This window comes from Oncorhynchus clarkii, chromosome 30 (genome assembly GCF_045791955.1).
Source record: "Oncorhynchus clarkii lewisi isolate Uvic-CL-2024 chromosome 30, UVic_Ocla_1.0, whole genome shotgun sequence".
NCBI lineage: Eukaryota > Metazoa > Chordata > Actinopteri > Salmoniformes > Salmonidae > Oncorhynchus > Oncorhynchus clarkii.
The window spans coordinates 44,712,144-44,738,377 of record NC_092176.1 but is presented as its reverse complement, the minus strand read 5'-3'; the positions used below and the strand labels follow the sequence as shown (position 1 = coordinate 44,738,377).

Genomic DNA, 26,234 nt, shown 5'->3' with positions numbered 1-26,234 from the left:
ATATTGGATAAACTACCAGTGGACGGTGGGGTGGGGGGGAGAATGGAGGCTGAGGGAAACACTGAAATATTGCTTATATGTCGCTAAATTGGTTGTGGTATAGTTGTCATTTACCAGAGATAAAAAATAAAATATATATTTTTTTTTAAATAATAATTGGGAGTCCGTAGCTGTATGTATCCGAGGGGGAAAATGTAAAGTGGTTTTCAAAAATCACGGCAGAGTAGTGAGAGACCGAGTCGAGCTGGGTGTTTTTTTTCTTCCCCTTCGTTGCTTGTTGGAACTTGTAGACATGACTTCCCTGATACAGCGGAGCTCGGGCCTAGTGCAGAGACGGACCGAGGCCTCTCGTACGGCTGCCGCCGACAAGGACCGAGGGTCCGGGGATGACGACTTCGAGCCCCGCCGCCGCTGCAGCGGGGAAGAACAAGAGGAACAGGACAAAGGAGACTCCAAAGAAACTCGACTCACTTTGATGGAAGAAGTACTACTCTTAGGATTAAAGGACCGCGAGGTATAATTGTGTATTTATTTTGTAACTAAAACTATATTTAGCTGGTTAGGTAACGTTAATTCAAAGACGTCAAAATAGCATGTACTAATAGGCGATAGCTAACGTTAACTCGATAGATTGTCAATATAATTATTGCTAGTTAACTGTGCAGTTAACTAGCTAGTATTAACGATTTACCTAATTTAGTTAGGTTTATATTGACTTGCTGGCTACATTGACAAGGGTTTTAGATAGGTAGTTTAGCGCCAAAAAGAGACTTTGATGATCAAGGTTTTGGAAGCATAAGGAACTTTCATAATATCAGCGATAATAAAATATACTTGAAAAAATGAATAAAACCTAGATGTTAACTTGATACCTTTTTAAAGATACACACGGCGAGGCATGGCTTCATTTCACCACGCCCCCGTGTAAAGTACAGCTAATCGGGTACTCTCATTGTAATTACCCTTATTTTTTGGCGGTATCCTAAGCAGACTATTGTTTCTATAAACGTTTTCAATAGTCCCAAGTGTCATTTTAAACACACATGGGCTGTCACAACAATAACTTATTTGCATGATAGTTAATTCTGCCACTCGGGAGGTTGTTACTCGACCTGCTGACATTGACAGTGAATACAGTAAAGCTGTCGCAGCATATCTACGTCACGGTTTGTTTACCCCCCTCTATATTTTTTTGTTTGTTTTGCCAGTAAACTGAAGTTAGCTGGCTGGCTAGCGAGAGAAGTTAATGTCGATATTTTTCGCCATTAGATATGTCTCGTTACTACTTCCAGTCTTTTCGCTAACCTTGAACCTTCTAGGTATTTAGAAAAGTTTATTTGTTGTTGACTTGCCCTCCGTCTGTCTGTCTGCCTGTCCGTCTGTATGTATGTTCTTTCAACTTCCTGGGGGCCAGCTGTGCAGACAACCCTACCAAATGGCCTAAAGTAGCCTATGGCGATATCTACACCTACATAGTGGAATCTCCAGGGTTGTATAAATATCCAAATGCAGAAGAATATTATAGCTGTTATTTAGACAGATACATCTCACTAGTCCTTACTACAAACTAACTAGCAAGCTTTATGCAATACACATAGCTAGTTAGATACAAACAAGTGCTTGCCATTTACTGGTGATGAAGTGCTTCGAACACACAATGCATCGTGCAACCGGAGACCACAGATTATCAGCATTGTCGTGAAATAGCCTGAAATTATGAGGTTCTTCTAACCGGCTCCTCTGGCTGGTAATGAGGTTCTTCTAACCGGGTTCTTGGGCTGTTGATGAGGTTCTTCTAACTGGGTCCTTGGGCTGTTGATGAGGTTCTTCTAACCGGGTCCTTGGGCTGTTGATGAGGTTCCTCTAACCGGGTTCTTGGGCTGTTGATGAGGTTCTTCTAACCGGGTCCTTTGGCAGATAATGAGGTTCTTCTAACCGGCTCCTCTGGCGGGTAATGAGGTTCTTCTAACCGGGTTCTTGGGCTGTTGATGAGGTTCTTCTAACCGGGTACTTGGGCTGTTGATGAGGTTCTTCTAACCGGGTCCTTTGGCAGATAATGAGGTTCTTCTAACTGGGTCCTTGGGCTGTTGATGAGGTTCTTCTAACCGGGTCCTTGGGCTGTTGATGAGGTTCCTCTAACCGGGTTCTTGGGCTGTTGATGAGGTTCTTCTAACCGGGTCCTTTGGCAGATAATGAGGTTCTTCTAACCGGGTCCTTTGGCAGATAATGAGGTTCTTCTAACCGAGTCCTTGGGCTGTTGATGAGGTTCTTCTAACCGGGTCCTTTGGCAGATAATGAGGTTCTTCTAACCGAGTCCTTGGGCTGTTGATGAGGTTCTTCTAACCGGGTCCTTGGGCTGTTGATGAGGTTCTTCTAACCGGGTCCTTGGGCTGTTGATGAGGTTCTTCTAACCGGGTCCTTGGGCTGTTGATGAGGTTCTTCATAGGGCTGGCTCTGACTACATGTGTGGGTATGGATATGCAGACCCGTGAGCCCTCCCCCCATGATGACTTCACCCCCATCAAAGTTGCCCAACTTGCTCTAATTTGAATGCTTGTTCTGGTCTCCTGTTGTCATTGTTTTAGTCAGGATATGTTTCTCATTATTTCCAAGTTTCCATGGCTTCTAAAGTCCAGATCTAAGAAATACTTTCAGTGAAGATTCTCCATTGAGCATATATTTTATATATTTAAGTTCTGGACGAGGCTTAATTTGTGTCCTGGAAATGCTTCAGGCTTGATGCTCTGGGTATGAGATTCACTGGAGCAAATGCATTTCCATCTGAATATAATAAATCACAGAGTGTGGCAGAAATGAGTGACATCTCTCACTGGAACTAGCTGAGCCGGCTCTGCTGTGAAAGAGAAGTGTCATGATGCATATTTCAAAGTTACACAACCCCCCCCCCCCCCCCCCAATGCTGCGCTGAACTCCGTCCTATACTAGGAAACATGTCTTATTCAGCAACTATCATGTGATTGTGTCTCTGACTGTAGCTGAGCCCACACACTGCAGTAGAGCACGGTAAAGATCTGAACCAGAGGCTTAATGCATTGAGAGGTGACAGTCCATTAGTTCAACAGCTTTGGATGCAGGTCTCATCTCGCCAGTGAAGTACTGGTGTGGTGCGACTCTTGTTTCCTTAATTAGGTGTGTTGAGCTGAAGACATCCCACTAGTCTAACAGGCAGCATGAGATGAACACATCCCACTAGTCTAACAGGCAGCATGAGATGAACACATCCCACTAGTCTAACAGGCAGCATGAGATGAACACATCCCACTAGTCTAACAGGCAGCATGAGATGAACACATCCCACTAGTCTAACAGGCAGCATGAGATGAACACATCCCACTAGTCTAACAGGCAGCATGAGATGAACACATCCCACTAGTCTAACAGGCAGCATGAGATGAACACATCCCACTAGTCTAACAGGCAGCATGAGATGAACACATCCCACTAGTCTAACAGGCAGCATGAGATGAACACAGCCCACTAGTCTAACATGAGCTGAACACAGCCCACTAGTCTAACATGAGATGAACACATCCCACTAGTCTAACAGGCAGCATGAGATGGACACATCCTGCTAGTCTAACATGCGATGAACACATCCCACTAGTCTAACATGAGATGAACACATCCCACTAGCCTAACATGAGATGAACACATCCCACTAGTCTAACATGAGATGAACACATCCCACTAGTCTAACATGAGATGAACACAGCCCACTAGTCTAACATGAGATGAACACATCCCACTAGTCTAACATGAGATGAACACATCCCACTAGTCTAACATGAGATGAACACAGCCCACTAGTCTAACATGAGATGAACACAGCCCACTAGTCTAGCATGAGATGAACACAGCCCACTCTCTCCTTACTCCATTCAGACCCCCCCCCTCTGAATTCTCCAGTCCCCCGACACAGAGGGAGGGAATGGTAACCAGCTGTCTTTGCTGGGTATCGGTGGCGGTGTCGACCATCTTGTTTTCCTTAATGTCAGAGTAGTCTTAGATGATGTTGATGCTGGGTTTCCCTGAGTTTCCCTGAGTTCCGCCCCAAGCCGAGCCCAATGATGTTTGATGTTGAATTGAAACCATGTGGCTGTCGGGGAAGCAAGCAGTAAATCATCTGTAAATCTAAGGGTATGTAGAATCATTCTCCTGTTTCAGGAAAATGGATGGATATGAGAACTAGTCAGCTAGCGCTGAAGGACTTCTCAGACAGGCATCTTCTTATTTTTTGTTGTTTACCCCTTTTTCTCCCCAATTTCGTGGTATCCAATTGTTTTAGTAGCTACTATCTTGTCTCATCGCTGCAACTCCCATACGGGCTCGGGAGAGACGAAGGTTGAAAGTCATACGTCCTCCGATACCCAACCCAACCAAGCCGCACTGCTTCTTAACACAGCACGCATCCAACCTGGAAGCCAGCCGCACCAATGTGTTGGAGCAAACACCGTGCACGTGGCAACCTTGGTTAGCGCGCACTGCGCCCGGCCCGCCACAGGAGTCACTGGTGCGCGATGAGACAAGGACGCTAGGCCAATTGTGTGTCGCCCCACGGACCTCCCGGTCGCGGCCGGTTACGACAGAGCCTGGGCGCGAACCCAGGGTCTCTGCGCCACCCGGGAGGCCTAGGATAGCATCTTCTGCGTTAAGGATATGTCTATTCAATCCCATCTTTATTATCTACATTTGAAGAATTCCAATTGCTGTCCGGGTATAAGATAAATTGTACAAAATAATAGTCTAAAAAAAGTTTCACTTCCCTCAACAATTTCTCTGAAAACGCAGTTCACTTATTTGGGTGTTAGTATACAAACATCTCTGCACGGCCTGGTGAAGGTTTTATTATGAGTACATTCACAAGGAGGTTGGGAACGAGATTTAAACATTTGGCCGCATGGGTTTCAGCCTGTTTCCTTGCAAACTAGGGTCGCTTCCATAAAACATTAATGTGTTGCCATGTATTTGACGGCAGGGTAGCCTAGTGGTTAGAGTGTAGAGGCGGCAGGTAGCCTAGTGGTTAGAGTGTAGAGGAGGCAGGTAGCCTAGTGGTTAGAGTGTAGAAGAGGCAGGTAGCCTAGTGGTTAGAGGCAGGTAGCCTAGTGGTTAGAGGCAGGTAGCCTAGTGGTTAGAGGCAGGTAGCCTAGTGGTTAGAGGCAGGTAGCCTAGTGGTTAGAGGCAGGTAGCCTAGTGGCTAGAGTGTTGGACTAGTAACCAGCAAGTAGCCTAGTGGTTAGAGGCAGGTAGCCTAGTGGTTAGAGTGTGGAGGCGGCAGGTAGCCTAGTGGTTAGAGCGTTGGACTAGTAACCAGCAGCTAGCCTAGTGGTTAGAGCGTTGGACTAGTAACCAGCAGGTAGCCTAGTGGTTAGAGCGTTGGACTAGTAACCAGCAGGTAGCCTAGTGGTTAGAGCGTTGGACTAGTAACCAGCAGGTAGCCTAGTGGTTAGAGTGTTGGACTAGTAACCAGCAAGTAGCCTAGTGGTTAGAGGCAGGTAGCCTAGTGGTTAGAGTGTGGAGGCGGCAGGTAGCCTAGTGGTTAGAGCGTTGGACTAGTAACCAGCAGCTAGCCTAGTGGTTAGAGCGTTGGACTAGTAACCAGCAGGTAGCCTAGTGGTTAGAGCGTTGGACTAGTAACCAGCAGGTAGCCTAGTGGTTAGAGCGTTGGACTAGTAACCAGCAGGTAGCCTAGTGGTTAGAGTGTTGGACTAGTAACCAGCAGGTAGCCTAGTGGTTAGAGTGTTGGACTAGTAACCAGCAGGTAGCCTAGTGGTTAGAGCGTTGGACTAGTAACCAGCAGGTAGCCTAGTGGTTAGAGTGTTGGACTAGTAACCAGCAAGTAGCCTAGTGGTTAGAGGCAGGTAGCCTAGTGGTTAGAGTGTGGAGGCGGCAGGTAGCCTAGTGGTTAGAGCGTTGGACTAGTAACCAGCAGCTAGCCTAGTGGTTAGAGCGTTGGACTAGTAACCAGCAGGTAGCCTAGTGGTTAGAGCGTTGGACTAGTAACCAGCAGCTAGCCTAGTGGTTAGAGCGTTGGACTAGTAACCAGCAGGTAGCCTAGTGGTTAGAGCGTTGGACTAGTAACCAGCAGGTAGCCTAGTGGTTAGAGTGTTGGACTAGTAACCAGCAGGTAGCCTAGTGGTTAGAGTGTTGGACTAGTAACCAGCAGGTAGCCTAGTGGTTAGAGTGTTGGACTAGTAACCAGCAGGTAGCCTAGTGGTTAGAGTGTTGGACTAGTAACCAGCAGGTAGCCTAGTGGTTAGAGTGTTGGACTAGTAACCAGCAGGTAGCCTAGTGGTTAGAGTGTTGGACTAGTAACCAGCAGGTAGCAGTCTTTCCAGTCACTCCCTTTTAGATCATGGTTTGGTCCGTCTACTTCAGTCTCTTAGAACTATTGAGCAAGGACTTGTTTCCTATTAGACTGCAGGGTGTTATTTTCTGGTATATCTAATAAGAAATGTATTGTATTTTGATCCTATTATTTCTAATACACTTCTCAACCTTCCTAAAATTCTCTATTGTAACTGGAAATGACATCTTCGTACCTCTCTGTGGCATAGCAAGTCTGTTACTTCCGCTAATAAAGCTTTTGAGTCTAGTTTGCCTGGTTTGCAAAATGGGTCAATCTAGGAGATACAGTGGGGCAAAAATGTATTTGGTCAGCCACCAATTGTGCAAGTTCTCCCAGAGGCCTGTAATTTTCATCATAGGTACACTTCAACTATGACAGACAAAATGAGGGAAAAAAATCCAGAAAATCACATTGTAGGATTTTTAATGAATTTATTTGCAAATTATGATGGAAAATAAGTATTTGGTCGATAACAAAAGTTTCTCAATCCTTTGTTAAATACTTTTTTGCCCCACTGTATATTTGCTATGTCCCTGATCAGTTTGTTGAAAACACACAACAAAAAATAACATTCAATATAAATCCCAACACCTGTCAACACACAGCTGGACTTACCCTGCCGCCTCTTTCTCCCGCTGTACTATTTACAAACAAAAACACGTGACTGGCTCAACTGTTCTGGAGAACGACAGTAAGCTTCATAATGTGACTGGCTCAACTGATCTGGAGAACGACAGTAAGCTTCATAATGTGACTGGCTCAACTGTTCTGGACTACGACAGTAAGCTTCATAATGTGACTGGCTCAACTGTTCTGGACTACGACAGTAAGCTTCATAACGTGACTGGCTCAACTGTTCTGGAGAACGACAGTAAGCTTCATAATGTGACTGGCTCAACTGTTCTGGAGAACGACAGTAAGCTTCATAATGTGACTGGCTCAACTGTTCTGGAGAACGACAGTAAGCTTCATAACGTGACTGGCTCAACTGTTCTGGAGAACGACAGTAAGCTTCATAATGTGACTGGCTCAACTGTTCTGGAGAACGACAGTAAGCTTCATAATGTGACTGGCTCAACTGTTCTGGAGAACGACAGTAAGCTTCATAATGTGACTGGCTCAACTGTTCTGGAGAACGACAGTAAGCTTCATAATGTGACTGGCTCAACTGTTCTGGAGAACGACAGTAAGCTTCATAATGTAACTGGCTCAACTGTTCTGGAGAACGACAGTAAGCTTCATAATGTGACTGGCTCAACTGTTCTGGACTACGACAGTAAGCTTCATAATGTGACTGGCTCAACTGTTCTGGAGAACGACAGTAAGCTTCATAATGTGACTGGCTCAACTGTTCTGGAGAACGACAGTAAGCTTCATAATGTGACTGGCTCAACTGTTCTGGAGAACGACAGTAAGCTTCATAATGTGACTGGCTCAACTGTTCTGGAGAACGACAGTAAGCTTCATAATGTGACTGGCTCAACTGTTCTGGAGAACGACAGTAAGCTTCATAACGTGACTGGCTCAACTGTTCTGGACTACAACAGTAAGCTTCATAATGTGACTGGCTCAACTGTTCTGGACTACGACAGTAAGCTTCATAATGTGACTGGCTCAACTGTTCTGGAGAACGACAGTAAGCTTCATAATGTGACTGGCTCAACTGTTCTGGAGAACGACAGTAAGCTTCATAACGTGACTGGCTCAACTGTTCTGGACTACGACAGTAAGCTTCATAACGTGACTGGCTCAACTGTTCTGGACTACGACAGTAAGCTTCATAACGTGACTGGCTCAACTGTTCTGGAGAACGACAGTAAGCTTCATAACGTGACTGGCTCAACTGTTCTGGACTACGACAGTAAGCTTCATAATGTGACTGGCTAAACTGTTCTGGAGAACGACAGTAAGCTTCATAACGTGACTGGCTCAACTGTTCTGGAGAACGACAGTAAGCTTCATAACTTGCCTGGCTCAACTGTTCTGGACTACGACAGTAAGCTTCATAATGTGACTGGCTCAACTGTTCTGGACTACGACAGTAAGCTTCATAATGTGACTGGCTCAACTGTTCTGGAGAACGACAGTAAGCTTCATAATGTGACTGGCTCAACTGTTCTGGAGAACGACAGTAAGCTTCATAACGTGACTGGCTCAACTGTTCTGGAGAACGACAGTAAGCTTCATAATGTGACTGGCTCAACTGTTCTGGACTACGACAGTAAGCTTCATAATGTGACTGGCTCAACTGTTCTTGACTACGACAGTAAGCTTCATAACGTGACTGGCTCAACTGTTCTGGAGAACGACAGTAAGCTTCATAATGTGACTGGCTCAACTGTTCTGGACTACGACAGTAAGCTTCATAATGTGACTTGCTCAACTGTTCTGGACTACGACAGTAAGCTTCATAACGTGACTGGCTCAACTGTTCTGGAGAACGACAGTAAGCTTCATAATGTGACTGGCTCAACTGTTCTGGACTACGACAGTAAGCTTCATAACGTGACTGGCTCAACTGTTCTGGAGAACGACAGTAAGCTTCATAACGTGACTGGCTCAACTGTTCTGGAGAACGACAGTAAGCTTCATAATGTGACTGGCTCAACTGTTCTGGAGAACGACAGTAAGCTTCATAACGTGACTGGCTCAACTGTTCTGGAGAACGACAGTAAGCTTCATAACGTGACTGGCTCAACTGTTCTGGAGAACGACAGTAAGCTTCATAACGTGACTGGCTCAACTGTTCTGGAGAACGACAGTAAGCTTCATAACGTGACCAGTGACATGAAGAACGTCTTCTTTATCTCCTAACGTAAGTGGACTGCAGGTATTCACTTAAAAAAATTAGCTACAAATATTTAAATGTTTTGGAAAAAACGACTAAGAAATTGTTTCAGCAGTATTGGAAAAACCAGCCCATGGCTATTTCCTGATACGGTATATACCGCGTAAGCCTACTCGTAAATGTTCGGATCATCTTCGGATCAGGCAAGGGGACACTAATCGTGTGGCGACGGTGCTCCCTGTCCGCTTGTCTTTGCGACAGGGCTACAGGTCCTCATCCAGAATATAGCTCGTGTACGTAGCTCGTGTACGTAGCTCGTGTACGTAGCTCGTGTACGTAGCTCGTGTACGTAGCTCGTGTATGTAGCTCGTGTACGTAGCTCGTGTACGTAGCTCGTGTACGTAGCTCGTGTACGTAGCTCGTGTACGTAGCTCGTGTACGTAGCTCGTGTATGTAGCTCGTGTATGTAGCTCGTGTATGTAGCTCGTGTATGTAGCTCGTGTATGTAGCTCGTGTATGTAGCTCGTGTATGTAGCTCGTGTATGTAGCTAGTGTACGTAGCTCGTGTATGTAGCTTGTGTACGTAGCTCGTGTATGTAGCAAGTAGAGCCCGGCTGCGAAGCCGAGACCGTACCAACAATTTATCAAGGACAATGTTACTGATATCGATAATCAGGGTAAGTAGCCTATACTAGAGAAATATGACGTTTTGATATTAAATGTCTGCCAATATTGCTAACAAGTACAACTTTTAATATTTACAACATTCAAAATAGTAGTTTTAATGGTATGGTAATATACAAATGTATTCTAACCGGTTTCACATTAATGTTCGATACATATCGGTCTATTTATCGTTAGGATAATTCAATCTATTTATCTTGATGTGGATGTTTTTGACCATATCGCCCAGTTCTACCTTGTAGTGACAACGCTCTGTTCTCTCTCTCAGGGCTACACGTCGTTCATCAGGGCTCTGTGGCTGTTTGCCCACACACACACACTCACCCCATTTCCTCCTCTCTCAGGGCTACACGTCATTCTGGAACGACTGCATCTCGTCGGGGCTGCGTGGCTGCATGCTCATAGAGCTGGCCATCAGAGGACGACTACAGCTGGAGACCTGTGGCATGAGGAGGAAAAGCCTGCTCGCCAGGAAGGTAGGGGATCCTGACCAACCGTGTGTGTGTGTGTGTGTGTGTGTGTGTGTGTGTGTGTGTGTGTGTGTGTGTGTGTGTGTTGCCAGCGAGGTGTTGCACATCCTTATCTATAGTCGGATTACATGACATTTACAACACTTCTGTGTTGCGCAAACAAAATAAAGCCACCTTATGCTGGATGAGATGGAGAAATAAAGGACATTTTGCTGGATGAGATGGAGAAATAAAGGACATTATGCTGGATGAGATGGAGAAATAAAGGACATTTTGCTGGATGAGATGGAGAAATAAAGGACATTTTGCTGGATGAGATGGAGAAATAAAGGACATTTTGCTGGATGAGATGGAGAAATAAAGGACATTATGATGGATGAGATGGAGAAATAAAGGACATTATGCTGGATGAGATGGAGAAATAAAGGACTTTATGCTGGATGAGATGGAGAAATAAAGGACATTTTGCTGGATGAGATGGAGAAATAAAGGACATTATGATGGATGAGATGGAGAAATAAAGGACATTATGCTGGATGAGATGGAGAAATAAAGGACATTATGCTGGATGAGATGGAGAAATAAAGGACATTATGATGGATGAGATGGAGAAATAAAGGACATTATGCTGGATGAGATGGAGAAATAAAGGACATTATGATGGATGAGATGGGGAAATAAAGGACATTATGATGGATGAGATGGGGAAATAAAGGACTTTATGCTGGATGAGATGGAGAAATAAAGGACATTATGCTGGATGAGATGGAGAAATAAAGGACATTATGATGGATGAGATGGAGAAATAAAGGACATTATGATGGATGAGATGGGGAAATAAAGGACATTATGATGGATGAGATGGGGAAATAAAGGACTTTATGCTGGATGAGATGGAGAAATAAAGGACATTATGCTGGATGAGATGGAGAAATAAAGGACATTATGCTGGATGAGATGGAGAAATAAAGGACATTATGCTGGATGAGATGGAGAAATAAAGGACATTATGATGGATGAGATGGGGAAATAAAGGACATTATGCTGGATGAGATGGGGAAATAAAGGACATTATGCTGGATGAGATGGGGAAATAAAGGACATTATGATGGATGAGATGGGGAAATAAAGGACATTATGATGGATGAGATGGGGAAATAAAGGACATTATGCTGGATGAGATGGAGAAATAAAGGACATTATGATGGATGAGATGGGGAAATAAAGGACATTATGCTGGATGAGATGGAGAAATAAAGGACATTATGATGGATGAGATGGGGAAATAAAGGACTTTATGCTGGATGAGATGGAGAAATAAAGGACATTATGCTGGATGAGATGGGGAAATAAAGGACATTATGATGGATGAGATGGGGAAATAAAGGACATTATGCTGGATGAGATGGAGAAATAAAGGACATTATGATGGATGAGATGGGGAAATAAAGGACATTATGCTGGATGAGATGGGGAAATAAAGGACATTATGATGGATGAGATGGGGAAATAAAGGACTTTATGCTGGATGAGATGGAGAAATAAAGGACATTATGCTGGATGAGATGGGGAAATAAAGGACATTATGATGGATGAGATGGGGAAATAAAGGACATTATGCTGGATGAGATGGAGAAATAAAGGACTTTATGCTGGATGAGATGGAGAAATAAAGGACATTATGCTGGATGAGATGGAGAAATAAAGGACATTATGCTGGATGAGATGGAGAAATAAAGGACATTATGCTGCATGAGATGGGGAAATAAAGGACATTATGATGGATGAGATGGAGAAATAAAGGACATTATGATGGATGAGATGGGGAAATAAAGGACATTATGCTGGATGAGATGGAGAAATAAAGGACATTATGCTGCATGAGATGGGGAAATAAAGGACATTATGATGGATGAGATGGAGAAATAAAGGACATTATGCTGGATGAGATGGAGAAATAAAGGACATTATGATGGATGAGATGGAGAAATAAAGGACATTATGCTGGATGAGATGGAGAAATAAAGGACATTATGATGGATGAGATGGGGAAATAAAGGACATTATGATGGATGAGATGGGGAAATAAAGGACTTTATGCTGGATGAGATGGAGAAATAAAGGACATTATGCTGGATGAGATGGAGAAATAAAGGACATTATGATGGATGAGATGGAGAAATAAAGGACATTATGATGGATGAGATGGGGAAATAAAGAACATTATGATGGATGAGATGGGGAAATAAAGGACTTTATGCTGGATGAGATGGAGAAATAAAGGACATTATGCTGGATGAGATGGAGAAATAAAGGACATTATGCTGGATGAGATGGAGAAATAAAGGACATTATGCTGGATGAGATGGAGAAATAAAGGACATTATGATGGATGAGATGGGGAAATAAAGGACATTATGCTGGATGAGATGGGGAAATAAAGGACATTATGCTGGATGAGATGGGGAAATAAAGGACATTATGATGGATGAGATGGGGAAATAAAGGACATTATGATGGATGAGATGGGGAAATAAAGGACATTATGCTGGATGAGATGGAGAAATAAAGGACATTATGATGGATGAGATGGGGAAATAAAGGACATTATGCTGGATGAGATGGAGAAATAAAGGACATTATGATGGATGAGATGGGGAAATAAAGGACTTTATGCTGGATGAGATGGAGAAATAAAGGACATTATGCTGGATGAGATGGGGAAATAAAGGACATTATGATGGATGAGATGGGGAAATAAAGGACATTATGCTGGATGAGATGGAGAAATAAAGGACATTATGATGGATGAGATGGGGAAATAAAGGACATTATGCTGGATGAGATGGAGAAATAAAGGACATTATGATGGATGAGATGGGGAAATAAAGGACTTTATGCTGGATGAGATGGAGAAATAAAGGACATTATGCTGGATGAGATGGGGAAATAAAGGACATTATGATGGATGAGATGGGGAAATAAAGGACATTATGCTGGATGAGATGGAGAAATAAAGGACTTTATGCTGGATGAGATGGAGAAATAAAGGACATTATGCTGGATGAGATGGAGAAATAAAGGACATTATGCTGGATGAGATGGAGAAATAAAGGACATTATGCTGCATGAGATGGGGAAATAAAGGACATTATGATGGATGAGATGGAGAAATAAAGGACATTATGATGGATGAGATGGGGAAATAAAGGACATTATGCTGGATGAGATGGAGAAATAAAGGACATTATGCTGCATGAGATGGGGAAATAAAGGACATTATGATGGATGAGATGGAGAAATAAAGGACATTATGCTGGATGAGATGGAGAAATAAAGGACATTATGATGGATGAGATGGAGAAATAAAGGACATTATGCTGGATGAGATGGAGAAATAAAGGACATTATGATGGATGAGATGGGGAAATAAAGGACATTATGATGGATGAGATGGAGAAATAAAGGACATTATGCTGCATGAGATGGGGAAATAAAGGACATTATGCTGGATGAGATGGAGAAATAAAGGACATTATGCTGGATGAGATGGAGAAATAAAGGACATTATGATGGATGAGATGGGGAAATAAAGGACATTATGCTGGATGAGATGGAGAAATAAAGGACATTATGATGGATGAGATGGAGAAATAAAGGACATTATGATGGATGAGATGGGGAAATAAAGGACATTATGATGGATGAGATGGAGAAATAAAGGACATTATGATGGATGAGATGGGGAAATAAAGGACATTATGATGGATGAGATGGGGAAATAAAGGACATTATGATGGATGAGATGGGGAAATAAAGGACATTATGATGGATGAGATGGGGAAATAAAGGACATTATGATGGATGAGATGGAGAAATAAAGGACATTATGATGGATGAGATGGGGAAATAAAGGACATTATGATGGATGAGATGGAGAAATAAAGGACATTATGATGGATGAGATGGGGAAATAAAGGACATTATGATGGATGAGATGGGGAAATAAAGGACATTATGATGGATGAGATGGGGAAATAAAGGACATTATGATGGATGAGATGGGGAAATAAAGGACATTATGATGGATGAGATGGAGAAATAAAGGACATTATGATGGATGAGATGGGGAAATAAAGGACATTATGATGGATGAGATGGGGAAATAAAGGACATTATGATGGATGAGATGGGGAAATAAAGGACATTATGATGGATGAGATGGGGAAATAAAGGACATTATGATGGATGAGATGGAGAAATAAAGGACATTATGCTGCATGAGATGGGGAAATAAAGGACATTATGCTGGATGAGATGGAGAAATAAAGGACATTATGCTGGATGAGATGGAGAAATAAAGGACATTATGATGGATGAGATGGGGAAATAAAGGACATTATGCTGGATGAGATGGAGAAATAAAGGACATTATGATGGATGAGATGGAGAAATAAAGGACATTATGATGGATGAGATGGGGAAATAAAGGACATTATGATGGATGAGATGGGGAAATAAAGGACATTATGATGGATGAGATGGGGAAATAAAGGACATTATGATGGATGAGATGGGGAAATAAAGGACATTATGATGGATGAGATGGGGAAATAAAGGACATTATGATGGATGAGATGGGGAAATAAAGGACATTATGATGGATGAGATGGAGAAATAAAGGACATTATGATGGATGAGATGGGGAAATAAAGGACATTATGATGGATGAGATGGAGAAATAAAGGACATTATGATGGATGAGATGGGGAAATAAAGGACATTATGATGGATGAGATGGGGAAATAAAGGACATTATGATGGATGAGATGGGGAAATAAAGGACATTATGATGGATGAGATGGGGAAATAAAGGACATTATGATGGATGAGATGGAGAAATAAAGGACATTATGATGGATGAGATGGGGAAATAAAGGACATTATGATGGATGAGATGGGGAAATAAAGGACATTATGATGGATGAGATGGGGAAATAAAGGACATTATGATGGATGAGATGGGGAAATAAAGGACATTTTGCTGGATGAGATGGGGAAATAAAGGACATTTTGCTGGATGAGATGGAGAAATAAATGACATTATGCTGGATGAGATGGAGAAATAAAGGACATTATGCTGGATGAGATGGAGAAATAAAGGACATTTTGCTGGATGAGATGGAGAAATAAAGGACATTTTGCTGGATGAGATGGAGAAATAAAGGACATTTTGATGGATGAGATGGAGAAATAAAGGACATTTTGATGGATGAGATGGAGAAATAAAGGACATTTTGATGGATGAGATGGAGAAATAAAGGACATTATGATGGATGAGATGGAGAAATAAAGGACATTATGATGGATGAGATGGAGAAATAAAGGACATTTTGCTGGATGAGATGGGGAAATAAAGGACATTTTGCTGCATGAGATGGAGAAATAAAGGACATTATGATGGATGAGGTGGAGAAATAAAGGACATTTTGCTGGATGAGGTGGAGAAATAAAGGACATTATGATGGATGAGGTGGAGAAATAAAGGACATTATGATGGATGAGGTGGAGAAATAAAGGACATTTTGCTGGATGAGATGGAGAAATAAAGGACATTTTGCTGGATGAGATGGAGAAATAAAGGACATTATGCTGGATGAGATGGAGAAATAAAGGACATTATGCTGCATGAGATGGAGAAATAAAGGACATTATGCTGCATGAGATGGAGAAATAAAGGACATTATGCTGCATGAGATGGAGAAATAAAGGACATTATGCTGGATGAGATGGAGAAATAAAGGACATTATGCTGCATGAGATGGGGAAATAAAGGACATTATGATGGATGAGGTGGAGAAATAAAGGACATTTTGCTGGATGAGATGGAGAAATAAAGGACATTATGCTGGATGAGATGGAGAAATAAAGGACATTATGCTGGATGAGATGGAGAAATAAAGGACATTATGCTGGATGAGATGGAGAAATAAAGCACATTTTGCTGGATGAGATGGGGAAATAAAGGACATTTTGCTGGATGAGATGGAGAAATAAAGGACTTTATGCTGGATGAGATGGAGAAATAAAGGACATTATGCTGGATGAGATGGAGAAATAAAGCACATTATGCTGGATGAGATGGAGAAATAAAGGACATTTTGCTGGATGAGATGGAGAAATAAAGGACATTTTGCTGGATGAGATGGAGAAATAAAGGACATTATGCTGGATGAGATGGAGAAATAAAGCACATTATGCTGGATGAGATGGAGAAATAAAGGACATTATGCTGGATGAGGTGGAGAAATAAAGGACTTAGATGCTTCTCCACGGCCACGTACACCCCTACCAGCACCGCGGACACCCCTACCAGCTCCGCGGACACCCCTACCAGCTCCGCGGACACCCCTACCAGCTCCGCGGACACCCCTACCAGCTCCGCGGACACCCCTACCAGCTCCGCAGACACCCCTACCAGCTCCGCGGACACCCCTACCAGCTCCGCGGACACCCCTACCAGCTCCGCGGACACCCCTACCAGCTCCGCGGACACCCCTACCAGCTCCGCGGACACCCCTACCAGCTCTGCGGACACCCCTCCCAGCTCTACGGACACCCCTCCCAGCTCTACGGACACCCCTCCCAGCTCTACGGACACCCTTCCCAGCTCTACGGACACCCCTACCAGCTCTACGGACACCCCTACCAGCTCTACGGACACCCCTACCAGCTCTGCGGACACCCCTCCAGCTCTGCGGACAACCCTACCAGCTCCTCGGACACCCCTACCAGCTCCTCGGACACCCCTACCAGCTCCTCGGACACCCCTACCAGCTCCTCGGACACCCCTACCAGCTCCTCGGACACCCCTCCCAGCGCCGCGGACACCCCTAACACGGCCATGGACACCCCTACCAGCTCTGCGGACACCACGGCCACCCCCGATAGTGGATCTCACTGAACAATTGTAGGCAACACTGGCTGTTAATCCCCCCCCCCCACCCAAACAAATTGAAGCCATGTTTACTCCGTGTAGAGAGCCCCCACACCCCCAAGTAAGGCAAGGCACTTAACTCCCCATATTAGCTCCTCTTTAATGTGTGTTGTGTTGGGCTGGGAGGTGGAGCAGAGCAGAAGACACAGTTCCAGTGGAACATTCTGCAGGTGGTCTGGAAGCCATCACATGGCAGTATCTGTTTGAATGTTAAATGACGAGACAGAGGCATTGATGCGAGTAACCAGTCTTGTTCAGTACATTACATATACATCCGGGTATCTCAAGCACACCGGTAAAAACACTGGAGTTGCAGTAATTAACATTGACCAACAGATGGCATCACTGTGCCATCTTACACCCATAACATTATCGTTGGATTCTGATTCTGACTGTATGTGTCCTATACCCTAGTTGGATTCTGACTGTATGTATCCTATACCCTAGTTGGATTCTGACTGTATGTATCCTATACCCTAGTTGGATTCTGATTCTGACTGTATGTATCCTATACCCTAGTTGGATTCTGACTGTATGTATCCTATACCCTAGTTGGATTCTGATTCTATGTATCCTATACCCTAGTTGGATTCTGACTGTATGTAACCTATACCCTAGTTTGATTCTGACTGTATGTATCCTATACCCTAGTTGGATTCTGACTGTATGTATCCTATACCCTAGTTGGATTCTGACTGTATGTATCCTATACCCTAGTTGGATTCTGACTGTATGTAACCTATACCCTAGTTGGATTCTGACTGTATGTAACCTATACCCTAGTTGGATTCTGACTGTATGTATCCTATACCCTAGTTGGATTCTGATTCTGACTGTATGTATCCTATACCCTAGTTGGATTCTGATTCTGACTGTATGTATCCTATACCCTAGTTGGATTCTGACTGTATGTATCCTTTACCCTAGTTGGATTCTGACTGTATGTATCCTATACCCTAGTTGGATTCTGACTGTATGTATCCTATACCCTAGTTGGATTCTGATTCTGACTGTATGTATCCTTTACCCTAGTTGGATTCTGACTGTATGTATCCTATACCCTAGTTGGATTCTGACTGTATGTATCCTATACCCTAGTTGGATTCTGATTCTGACTGTATGTGTCCTATACCCTAGTTGGATTCTGACTGTATGTATCCTATACCCTAGTTGGATTCTGATTCTGACTGTATGTATCCTTTACCCTAGTTGGATTCTGACTGTATGTATCCTTTACCCTAGTTGGATTCTGACTGTATGTAGCCTATACCCTAGTTGGATTCTGACTGTATGTAACCTATACCCTAGTTGGATTCTGACTGTATGTAACCTATACCCTCGTGGGATTCTGATTCTGACTGTATGTATCCTATACCCTAGTTGGATTCTGACTGTATGTAACCTATACCCTAGTTGGATTCTGACTGTATGTAACCTATACCCTAGTTGGATTCTGACTGTATGTATCCTATACCCTAGTTGGATTCTGACTGTATGTATCCTATACCCTAGTTGGATTCTGACTGTATGTATCCTATACCCTAGTTGGATTCTGACTGTATGTATCCTATACCCTAGTTGGATTCTAATTCTGACTGTATGTAGCCTATACCCTAGTTGGATTCTAATTCTGACTGTATGTAGCCTATACCCTAGTTGGATTCTAATTCTGACTGTATGTTTATTTTATTTTTATTTAACCTTTATTTAACTTGGCAAGTCAGTTAAGAACAAATTCTTATTTTCAATGACGGCCTAGGAACTGTGGGTTAACTGCCTGTTCAGGGGCAGAATGACAGATTTGTACCTTGTCAGCTCGGGGATTTGAACTTGCAACCTTTCGGTTACTAGTCCAACGCTCTCTAACCACTAGGCTACCCTGCCGCCTATACCCTAGTTTGATTCTGACTGTATATAGCCTATACCCTAGTTGGATTCTGATTCTGACTGTATGTAGCCTATACCCTAGTTGGATTCTGACTGTATGTAACCTATACCCTAGTTGGATTCTGACTGTATATAGCCTATACCCTAGTTGGATTCTGACTGTATGTAACCTATACCCTCGTGGGATTCTGATTCTGACTGTATGTAGCCTATACCCTAGTTGGATTCTGACTGTATGTAACCTATACCCTAGTTGGATTCTGACTGTATGTAACCTATACCCTAGTTGGATTCTGACTGTATATAGCCTATACCCTAGTTGGATTCTGACTGTATGTAACCTATACCCTCGTGGGATTCTGATTCTGACTGTATGTAGCCTATACCCTAGTTGGATTCTGACTGTATGTAACCTATACCCTAGTTGGATTCTGACTGTATATAGCCTATACCCTAGTTGGATTCTGACTGTATGTAACCTATACCCTCGTGGGATTCTGATTCTGACTGTATGTAGCCTATACCCTAGTTGGATTCTGACTGTATGTAACCTATACCCTAGTTGGATTCTGACTGTATATAGCCTATACCCTAGTTGGATTCTGACTGTATGTAACCTATACCCTCGTGGGATTCTGATTCTGACTGTGTGGTTCTATTGTCTCCAGGTGATCTGTAAGTCAGATGCTCCGACAGGGGACGTGCTATTGGACGAGGCTCTCAAACACGTGAAGGAGACCCAGCCCCCAGAGACGGTGCAGAGCTGGATTGAGCTGCTCAGCGGTGAGTGTGTTAGAGGTTTACTGTTAACAGAGTGGTCTCAGCCACCAAACAGAGGTTCACTACTAACAGAGTGGTCTCAGCCACCAAACAGAGGTTCACTACTAACAGAGTGGTCTCAGCCACAAGACAGAGGTTCACTACCAACAGAGTGGTCTCAGCCCCCAGTCAGAGGTTCACTACTAACAAAGTGGTCTCAGCCACCAGACAGAGGTTCACTACTAACAGAGTGGTCTCAGCCACCAGACAGAGGTTTACTGTTAACAGAGTGGTCTCAGCCACCAGACAGAGGTTCACTACTAACAGAGTGGTCTCAGCCAGGCCACCAGACAGAGGTTCACTACTAACAGAGTGGTCTCAGCCACCAGACAGAGTTTCACTACTAACAGAGTGGTCTCAGCCACCAGACAGAGGTTCACTACTAACAGAGTGGTCTCAGCCACCAGACAGAGGTTCACTACTAACAGAGTGGTCTCAGCCACCAGACAGAGGTTCACTACTAACAGAGTGGTCTCAGCCACCAGACAGAGGTTCACTACTAACAGAGTGGTCTCAGCCACCAGACAGAGGTTCACTACTAACAGAGTGGTCTCAGCCACCAGACAGAGGTTCACTACTAACAGAGTGGTCTCAGCCACCAGACAGAGGTTCACTACTAACAGAGTGGTCTCAGCCACCAGACAGAGGTTCACTACTAACAGAGTGGTCTCAGCCACCAGACAGAGGTTCACTACTAACAGAGTGGTCTCAGCCACCAGACAGAGAGGTTCACTACTAACAGAGTGGTCTCAGCCCCCAGTCAGAGGTTCACTACTAACAGAGTGGTCTCAGCCACCAGATAGAGGTTCACTACTAACAGAGTGGTCTCAGCCACCAGACAGATGTTCACTACTAACAGAGTGGTCTCAGCCACCAGACAGAGGTTCACTACTAACAGAGTGGTCTCAGCCCCCAGTCAGAGGTTCACTACTAACAGAGTGGTCTCAGCCACCAGACAGAGGTTCACTACTAACAGAGTGGTCTCAGCCACCAGACAGAGGTTCACTACTAACAGAGTGGTCTCAGCCACCAGTCAGAGGTTCACTACTAACAGAGTGGTCTCAGCCACCAGACAGAGGTTCACTACTAACAGAGTGGTCTCAGCCACCAGACAGAGAGGTTCACTACTAACAGAGTGGTCTCAGCCACCAGACAGAGGTTCACTACTAACAGAGTGGTCTCAGCCACCAGACAGAGGTTCACTACTAACAGAGTGGTCTCAGCCACCAGACAGAGGTTCACTACTAACAGAGTGGTCTCAGCCACCAGACAGAGGTTCACTACTAACAGAGTGGTCTCAGCCACCAGACAGAGGTTCACTACTAACAGAGTGGTCTCAGCCACCAGTCAGAGGTTCACTACTAACAGAGTGGTCTCAGCCACCAGTCAGAGGTTCACTACTAACAGAGTGGTCTCAGCCACCAGACAGAGGTTCACTACTAACAGAGTGGTCTCAGCCACCAGACAGAGAGGTTCACTACTAACAGAGTGGTCTCAGCCACCAGACAGAGAGGTTCACTACTAACAGAGTGGTCTCAGCCAGGCCACCAGACAGAGGTTCACTACTAACAGAGTGGTCTCAGCCACCAGACAGAGGTTCACTACTAACAGAGTGGTCTCAGCCACCAGACAGAGGTTCACTACTAACAGAGTGGTCTCAGCCACCAGTCAGAGGTTCACTACTAACAGAGTGGTCTCAGCCACCAGTCAGAGGTTCACTACTAACAGAGTGGTCTCAGCCACCAGTCAGAGGTTCACTACTAACAGAGTGGTCTCAGCCACCAGACAGAGGTTCACTACTAACAGAGTGGTCTCAGCCACCAGACAGAGAGGTTCACTACTAACAGAGTAGTCTCAGCCACCAGACAGAGAGGTTCACTACTAACAGAGTGGTCTCAGCCAGGCCACCAGACAGAGGTTCACTACTAACAGAGTGGTCTCAGCCACCAGACAGAGGTTCACTACTAACAGAGTGGTCTCAGCCCCCAGACAGAGGTTCACTACTAACAGAGTGGTCTCAGCTACCAGACAGAGGTTCACTACTAACAGAGTGGTCTCAGCCCCCAGTCAGAGGTTCACTACTAACAGAGTGGTCTCAGCTACCAGACAGAGGTTCACTACTAACAGAGTGGTCTCAGCCACCAGACAGAGAGGTTCACTACTAACAGAGTGGTCTCAGCCCCCAGTCAGAGGTTCACTACTAACAGAGTGGTCTCAGCCCCCAGATAGAGGTTCACTACTAACAGAGTGGTCTCAGCTACCAGACAGAGGTTCACTACTAACAGAGTGGTCTCAGCCCCCAGTCAGAGGTTCACTACTAACAGAGTGGTCTCAGCCACCAGACAGAGGTTCACTACTAACAGAGTGGTCTCAGCCACCAGACAGAGGTTCACTACTAACAGAGTGGTCTCAGCCACCAGACAGAGGTTCAGACAGAGTTAATGTTTACAGTTAATTCATTGAGCTGTATCTAAATATATTTTCTTTCTAGTTATTTACATATGTACAAGAGTAATTGTATTATATTTCATGTTAAGGAGATTGAGAACTGTGTACATATTTCTGTTGGTTATTGGTTAGTGTTGGATTACGCTGTTGACTTTAAGTACCAGAATGCCTTGCGACAGGAAGTTAACTGCCGCGTTCTCGTTTATTTTTTTTATTTTTTTATGTACAAGTGACAAGTAATTTATCCTGGCTTTCTCTATCAACTTTTATTTTATTGTTTTATAGAATCTAAAGTGGTGAAATGTAATGTGAGCAGGTATTTATTAATAAAATACGCTTTCATCTCACAACCGACGTCCCGAGTCGTTACTTTGAAGATAGTCATTTTATACTCTTATCATGCCACCGATCATACTCCGATCATACCAAGTACGCTCACTGTGAAGAGGACACAGGACAGAGCATCTTCTACATCGTATTGATTTAAGTCATTAACTCAGACGGACAGGCTTTTGTTGCCTGAGACCTCATGGAGGAAGTGGTACTCTATTGGCTGGCATCTCTGAGGGTCCAAAGGTCATATAGAAGCTTCTGGAGAAAGTTGGGGGAGTCTCAGCAAGGCCAACTACCAAAAAAAAGCAGTTCAAAGTGTCTCGGTTGTTGGAAAAACACAGGAGGGAAATCAGCTCAGCCAACAAGGGATTTGACATCTGAAATGTCATGTTTTTATTGTTTTTTTTTAATGTTACCAGGCCAGCTCTACTATTTGACAAAAATATAGTGCAATGATGTAGTCACTCAACCGTGTGGCAGAGTCCAGACCCACGCCTGAGATCTGGATTATCACAACTCTGGATTGGTAAAGGCCTAGTTGTAATAGTAGGCTATATTCTGTTTATTTTATTTATTTTCATTTTTAGATTTAAACTAATGTTTATGGCTACCTTTTTGTTGTTGTTGTAAAAGTTGCGCAATCAAACAACATCTGATGTTTTGGCTGTATTTCTGTTGTTTATAATTCCTCTGAAGACTCGTAGTCATAGCAAACATTCAAAGCCCACATCGTGTGGCCTTGCTACTGTTGTAACCATCAACCTGATTTATTACAATAAAAATAAGACAACGAATGAGATGCAACAAACTAAAAAGGCAATACAATGGAATTTGTTCTCTCTCTCTCTCTCTCTCTCTCTGTCTCTCTCTCTCTCTTCCCCTCCCCTCCCCTGTAGGTCTTAACACCACTTCTATACGTCTTAACACCACTCCCCCCAATAGTTTTACAAAATAATCCATAGGGGATGGTTTTTGTCTTTTTGAAAGTTACATATCTTGAAAACGTGACTGCTGACATTCCCAAAATGTTTTGCTTATGTCAGCAATGGTCTAATGAAACAAATACCTGTCCCCATTCCACTATAGGTCTTAACTCCTCTGTTCTCTTCTCCCTGTAGGTGAGACGTGGAACCCTCTGAAGCTTCACTATCAGCTGAGGAACGTGAGGGAGCGCCTGGCCAAGAACCTGGTGGAAAAGGGCGTGCTGACCACGGAGAAACAGAACTTCCTCCTCTTCGACATGACCACTCACCCGCTCACCAACAACAACATCAAACGACGCCTCATCAAGAGGGTTCAGGAGGCCGTGTTGGAGAAATGGGTCAACGACCCGCACCGCATGGACAAACGGATGCTCGCCCTCATCTTCCTGGCCCACTCGTCTGATGTCCTGGAGAATGCCTTTTCCCCTCTGCTGGACGACCAGTATGACCTGGCCATGAAGAGAGTACGGCAGCTCCTGGACCTGGAGCCAGAGGGGGAGAGCACGAAGACCAACGCCAATGAGTTGTTGTGGGCCGTGGTGGCCGCCTTTACCAAGTGACCTACCACCTTCAGACACCAGAGGGTGCTGTTGGTTAATGACGATGGTGGTGGGTATGGTGTGAAGGGAGAGGGAGACGACAGGACAGTTTGCGTGGAGGAGAGGGAGACGACAGGACAGTTTGCGTGGGTCAGAGAGGAGAGGGAGACGACAGGACGGTTTGCGTGGGACAGAGAGGAGAGTGCTCGTCCTGACTTGAGTTCACCTCTGCCTAGGCTTTTCTGAACAGAATAGACCGCTCCAGACCTGTCCGACGATTTTCCTGTTTTCGTTCCTTGTAGATAACTTTCTCACTCCTTCCTCCATCATGGTATTTTGTGTCTCTGCGAGATGCTATATAATCGCTGACTTCTACAAACAAAAACACAAACAAAAACTCCCCTCTGATGGAGAAACGTTTTGGATACTGGACTGACTGAAAAATGAAGATTCAATCATCTTCCTCTTCCTCAGAAATGTCTTTCTTCAAAGTATGTTATGTATTTCTGTATTCTCTCCAGGTACCTAGCTCTTAACTCACTTTAACATGTATTAATCCACTGTTGTTCAGTGATGTACATACAGATTCCATGTTCGTGAAACATAGTAACACTATATGAACACTAGAGAATTTTTTTTTTTTGGGGGGGGGGGGTTGATTTCCTCTCCAACGTGATGATGACATCATGATGACATGGTCTGAAGTTTCCTGTTTCTGATTTTACACTTATATTTTATGAACGAATGCTTCTCTCATGAAGGTGTTTGGGTTCCAGGTAAATGTGAGAGATCAGGGCTCCGTCTGAGTTCTACCTTACTACATAACTATATATATATATATATATAACTTAGTGTCGTAGTGTACTATATAGGGAATAGTCTCTGTTAATTTTCAGATGAACTAAACCCTTCAGGCCAGTTTTTCGTCTCTAAAGAGTTCTGCTGAGGTAAAGACATCTGCATTCATAGGTTCGGTTTTCTCCGACACCCAAGAGTTCAGTCTTGTCTGTTTCGACTGGGAAGCATAAGGTAAGCTTGTGTCTATCTAGCTCTGGGAATCATCTTTGGACCAGGGCCCACTAGTGCACTATAGAGGGAACAGGGTCCCCCTAGTGCACTATAGAGAGAACAGGGTCTCCCTAGTGCACTATAGAGGGAGCAGGGCCCCCCTAGTGCACTATAGCGGGAGCAGGGCCCCCCTAGTGCACTATAGAGGGAACAGGGTCCCCCTAGTGCACTATAGACAGAACAGGGTCCCCCTAGTGCACTATAGACAGAACAGGGTCCCCCTAGTGCACTATAGAGGGAACAGGGTCCCCGTAGTGCACTATAGAGGGAACAGGGTCCCCCTAGTGCACTATAGAGGGAACAGGGTCCCCCTAGTGTGCTATAGAGGGAACAGGGCCCCCCTAGTGCACTACAGAGGGAACAGGGCCCCCCTAGTGCACTACAGAGGGAACAGGGCCCCCCTAGTGCACTACAGAGGGAACAGGGCCCCCCTAGTGCACTACAGAGGGAACAGGGCCCCCCTAGTGCACTACAGAGGGAACAGGGCCCCCCTAGTGCACTACAGAGGGAACAGGGTCCCCCTAGTGCACTACAGAGGGAACAGGGTCCCCCTAGTGCACTACAGAGGGAACAGGGTCCCCCTAGTGCACTACAGAGGGAACAGGGTCCCCCTAGTGCACTATAGAAGGAACAGGGTCCCCCTAGTGCACTATAGAGGGAACAGGGTCCCCCTAGTGCACTACAGAGGGAACAGGGCCCCCCTAGTGCGCTATAGAGGGAACAGGGTCCCCCTAGTGCACTACAGAGGGAACAGGGCCCCCCTAGTGCACTACAGAGGGAACAGGGCCCCCCTAGTGCGCTATAGAGGGAACAGGGCCCTATTTGGGATGCAGACATTTGTCTGTGCCGTC

The 26,234-nt window shown here is 44.4% G+C and overlaps 1 protein-coding gene across 1 annotated transcript; it reads left to right on the top strand.

Moving 5' to 3' along the window:
- Window positions 1-24,712, top strand: LOC139389674 (Golgi phosphoprotein 3-like). The gene is made up of 4 exons (XM_071136555.1): window positions 1-514; window positions 10,184-10,315; window positions 19,862-19,976; window positions 23,912-24,712. Exons 1-4 carry the CDS (start codon window positions 293-295, stop codon window positions 24,334-24,336), a joined length of 894 nt encoding a protein of 297 aa, XP_070992656.1. The 5' UTR covers window positions 1-292; the 3' UTR covers window positions 24,337-24,712.
- The last annotated feature ends 1,522 nt before the right edge of the window (window positions 24,713-26,234 follow it).

Excerpts from the sequence above, each read along its gene's own strand:
- LOC139389674 (XM_071136555.1), top strand. The coding sequence starts at position 293 with ATGACTTCCCTGATACAGCGGAGCTCGGGCCTAGTGCAGAGACGGACC. Across the intron at positions 515-10,183 it reads TAGGATTAAAGGACCGCGAG|GGCTACACGTCATTCTGGAA; the intron begins GTATAATTGTGT and ends CTCCTCTCTCAG. Across the intron at positions 10,316-19,861 it reads AAAGCCTGCTCGCCAGGAAG|GTGATCTGTAAGTCAGATGC; the intron begins GTAGGGGATCCT and ends TATTGTCTCCAG.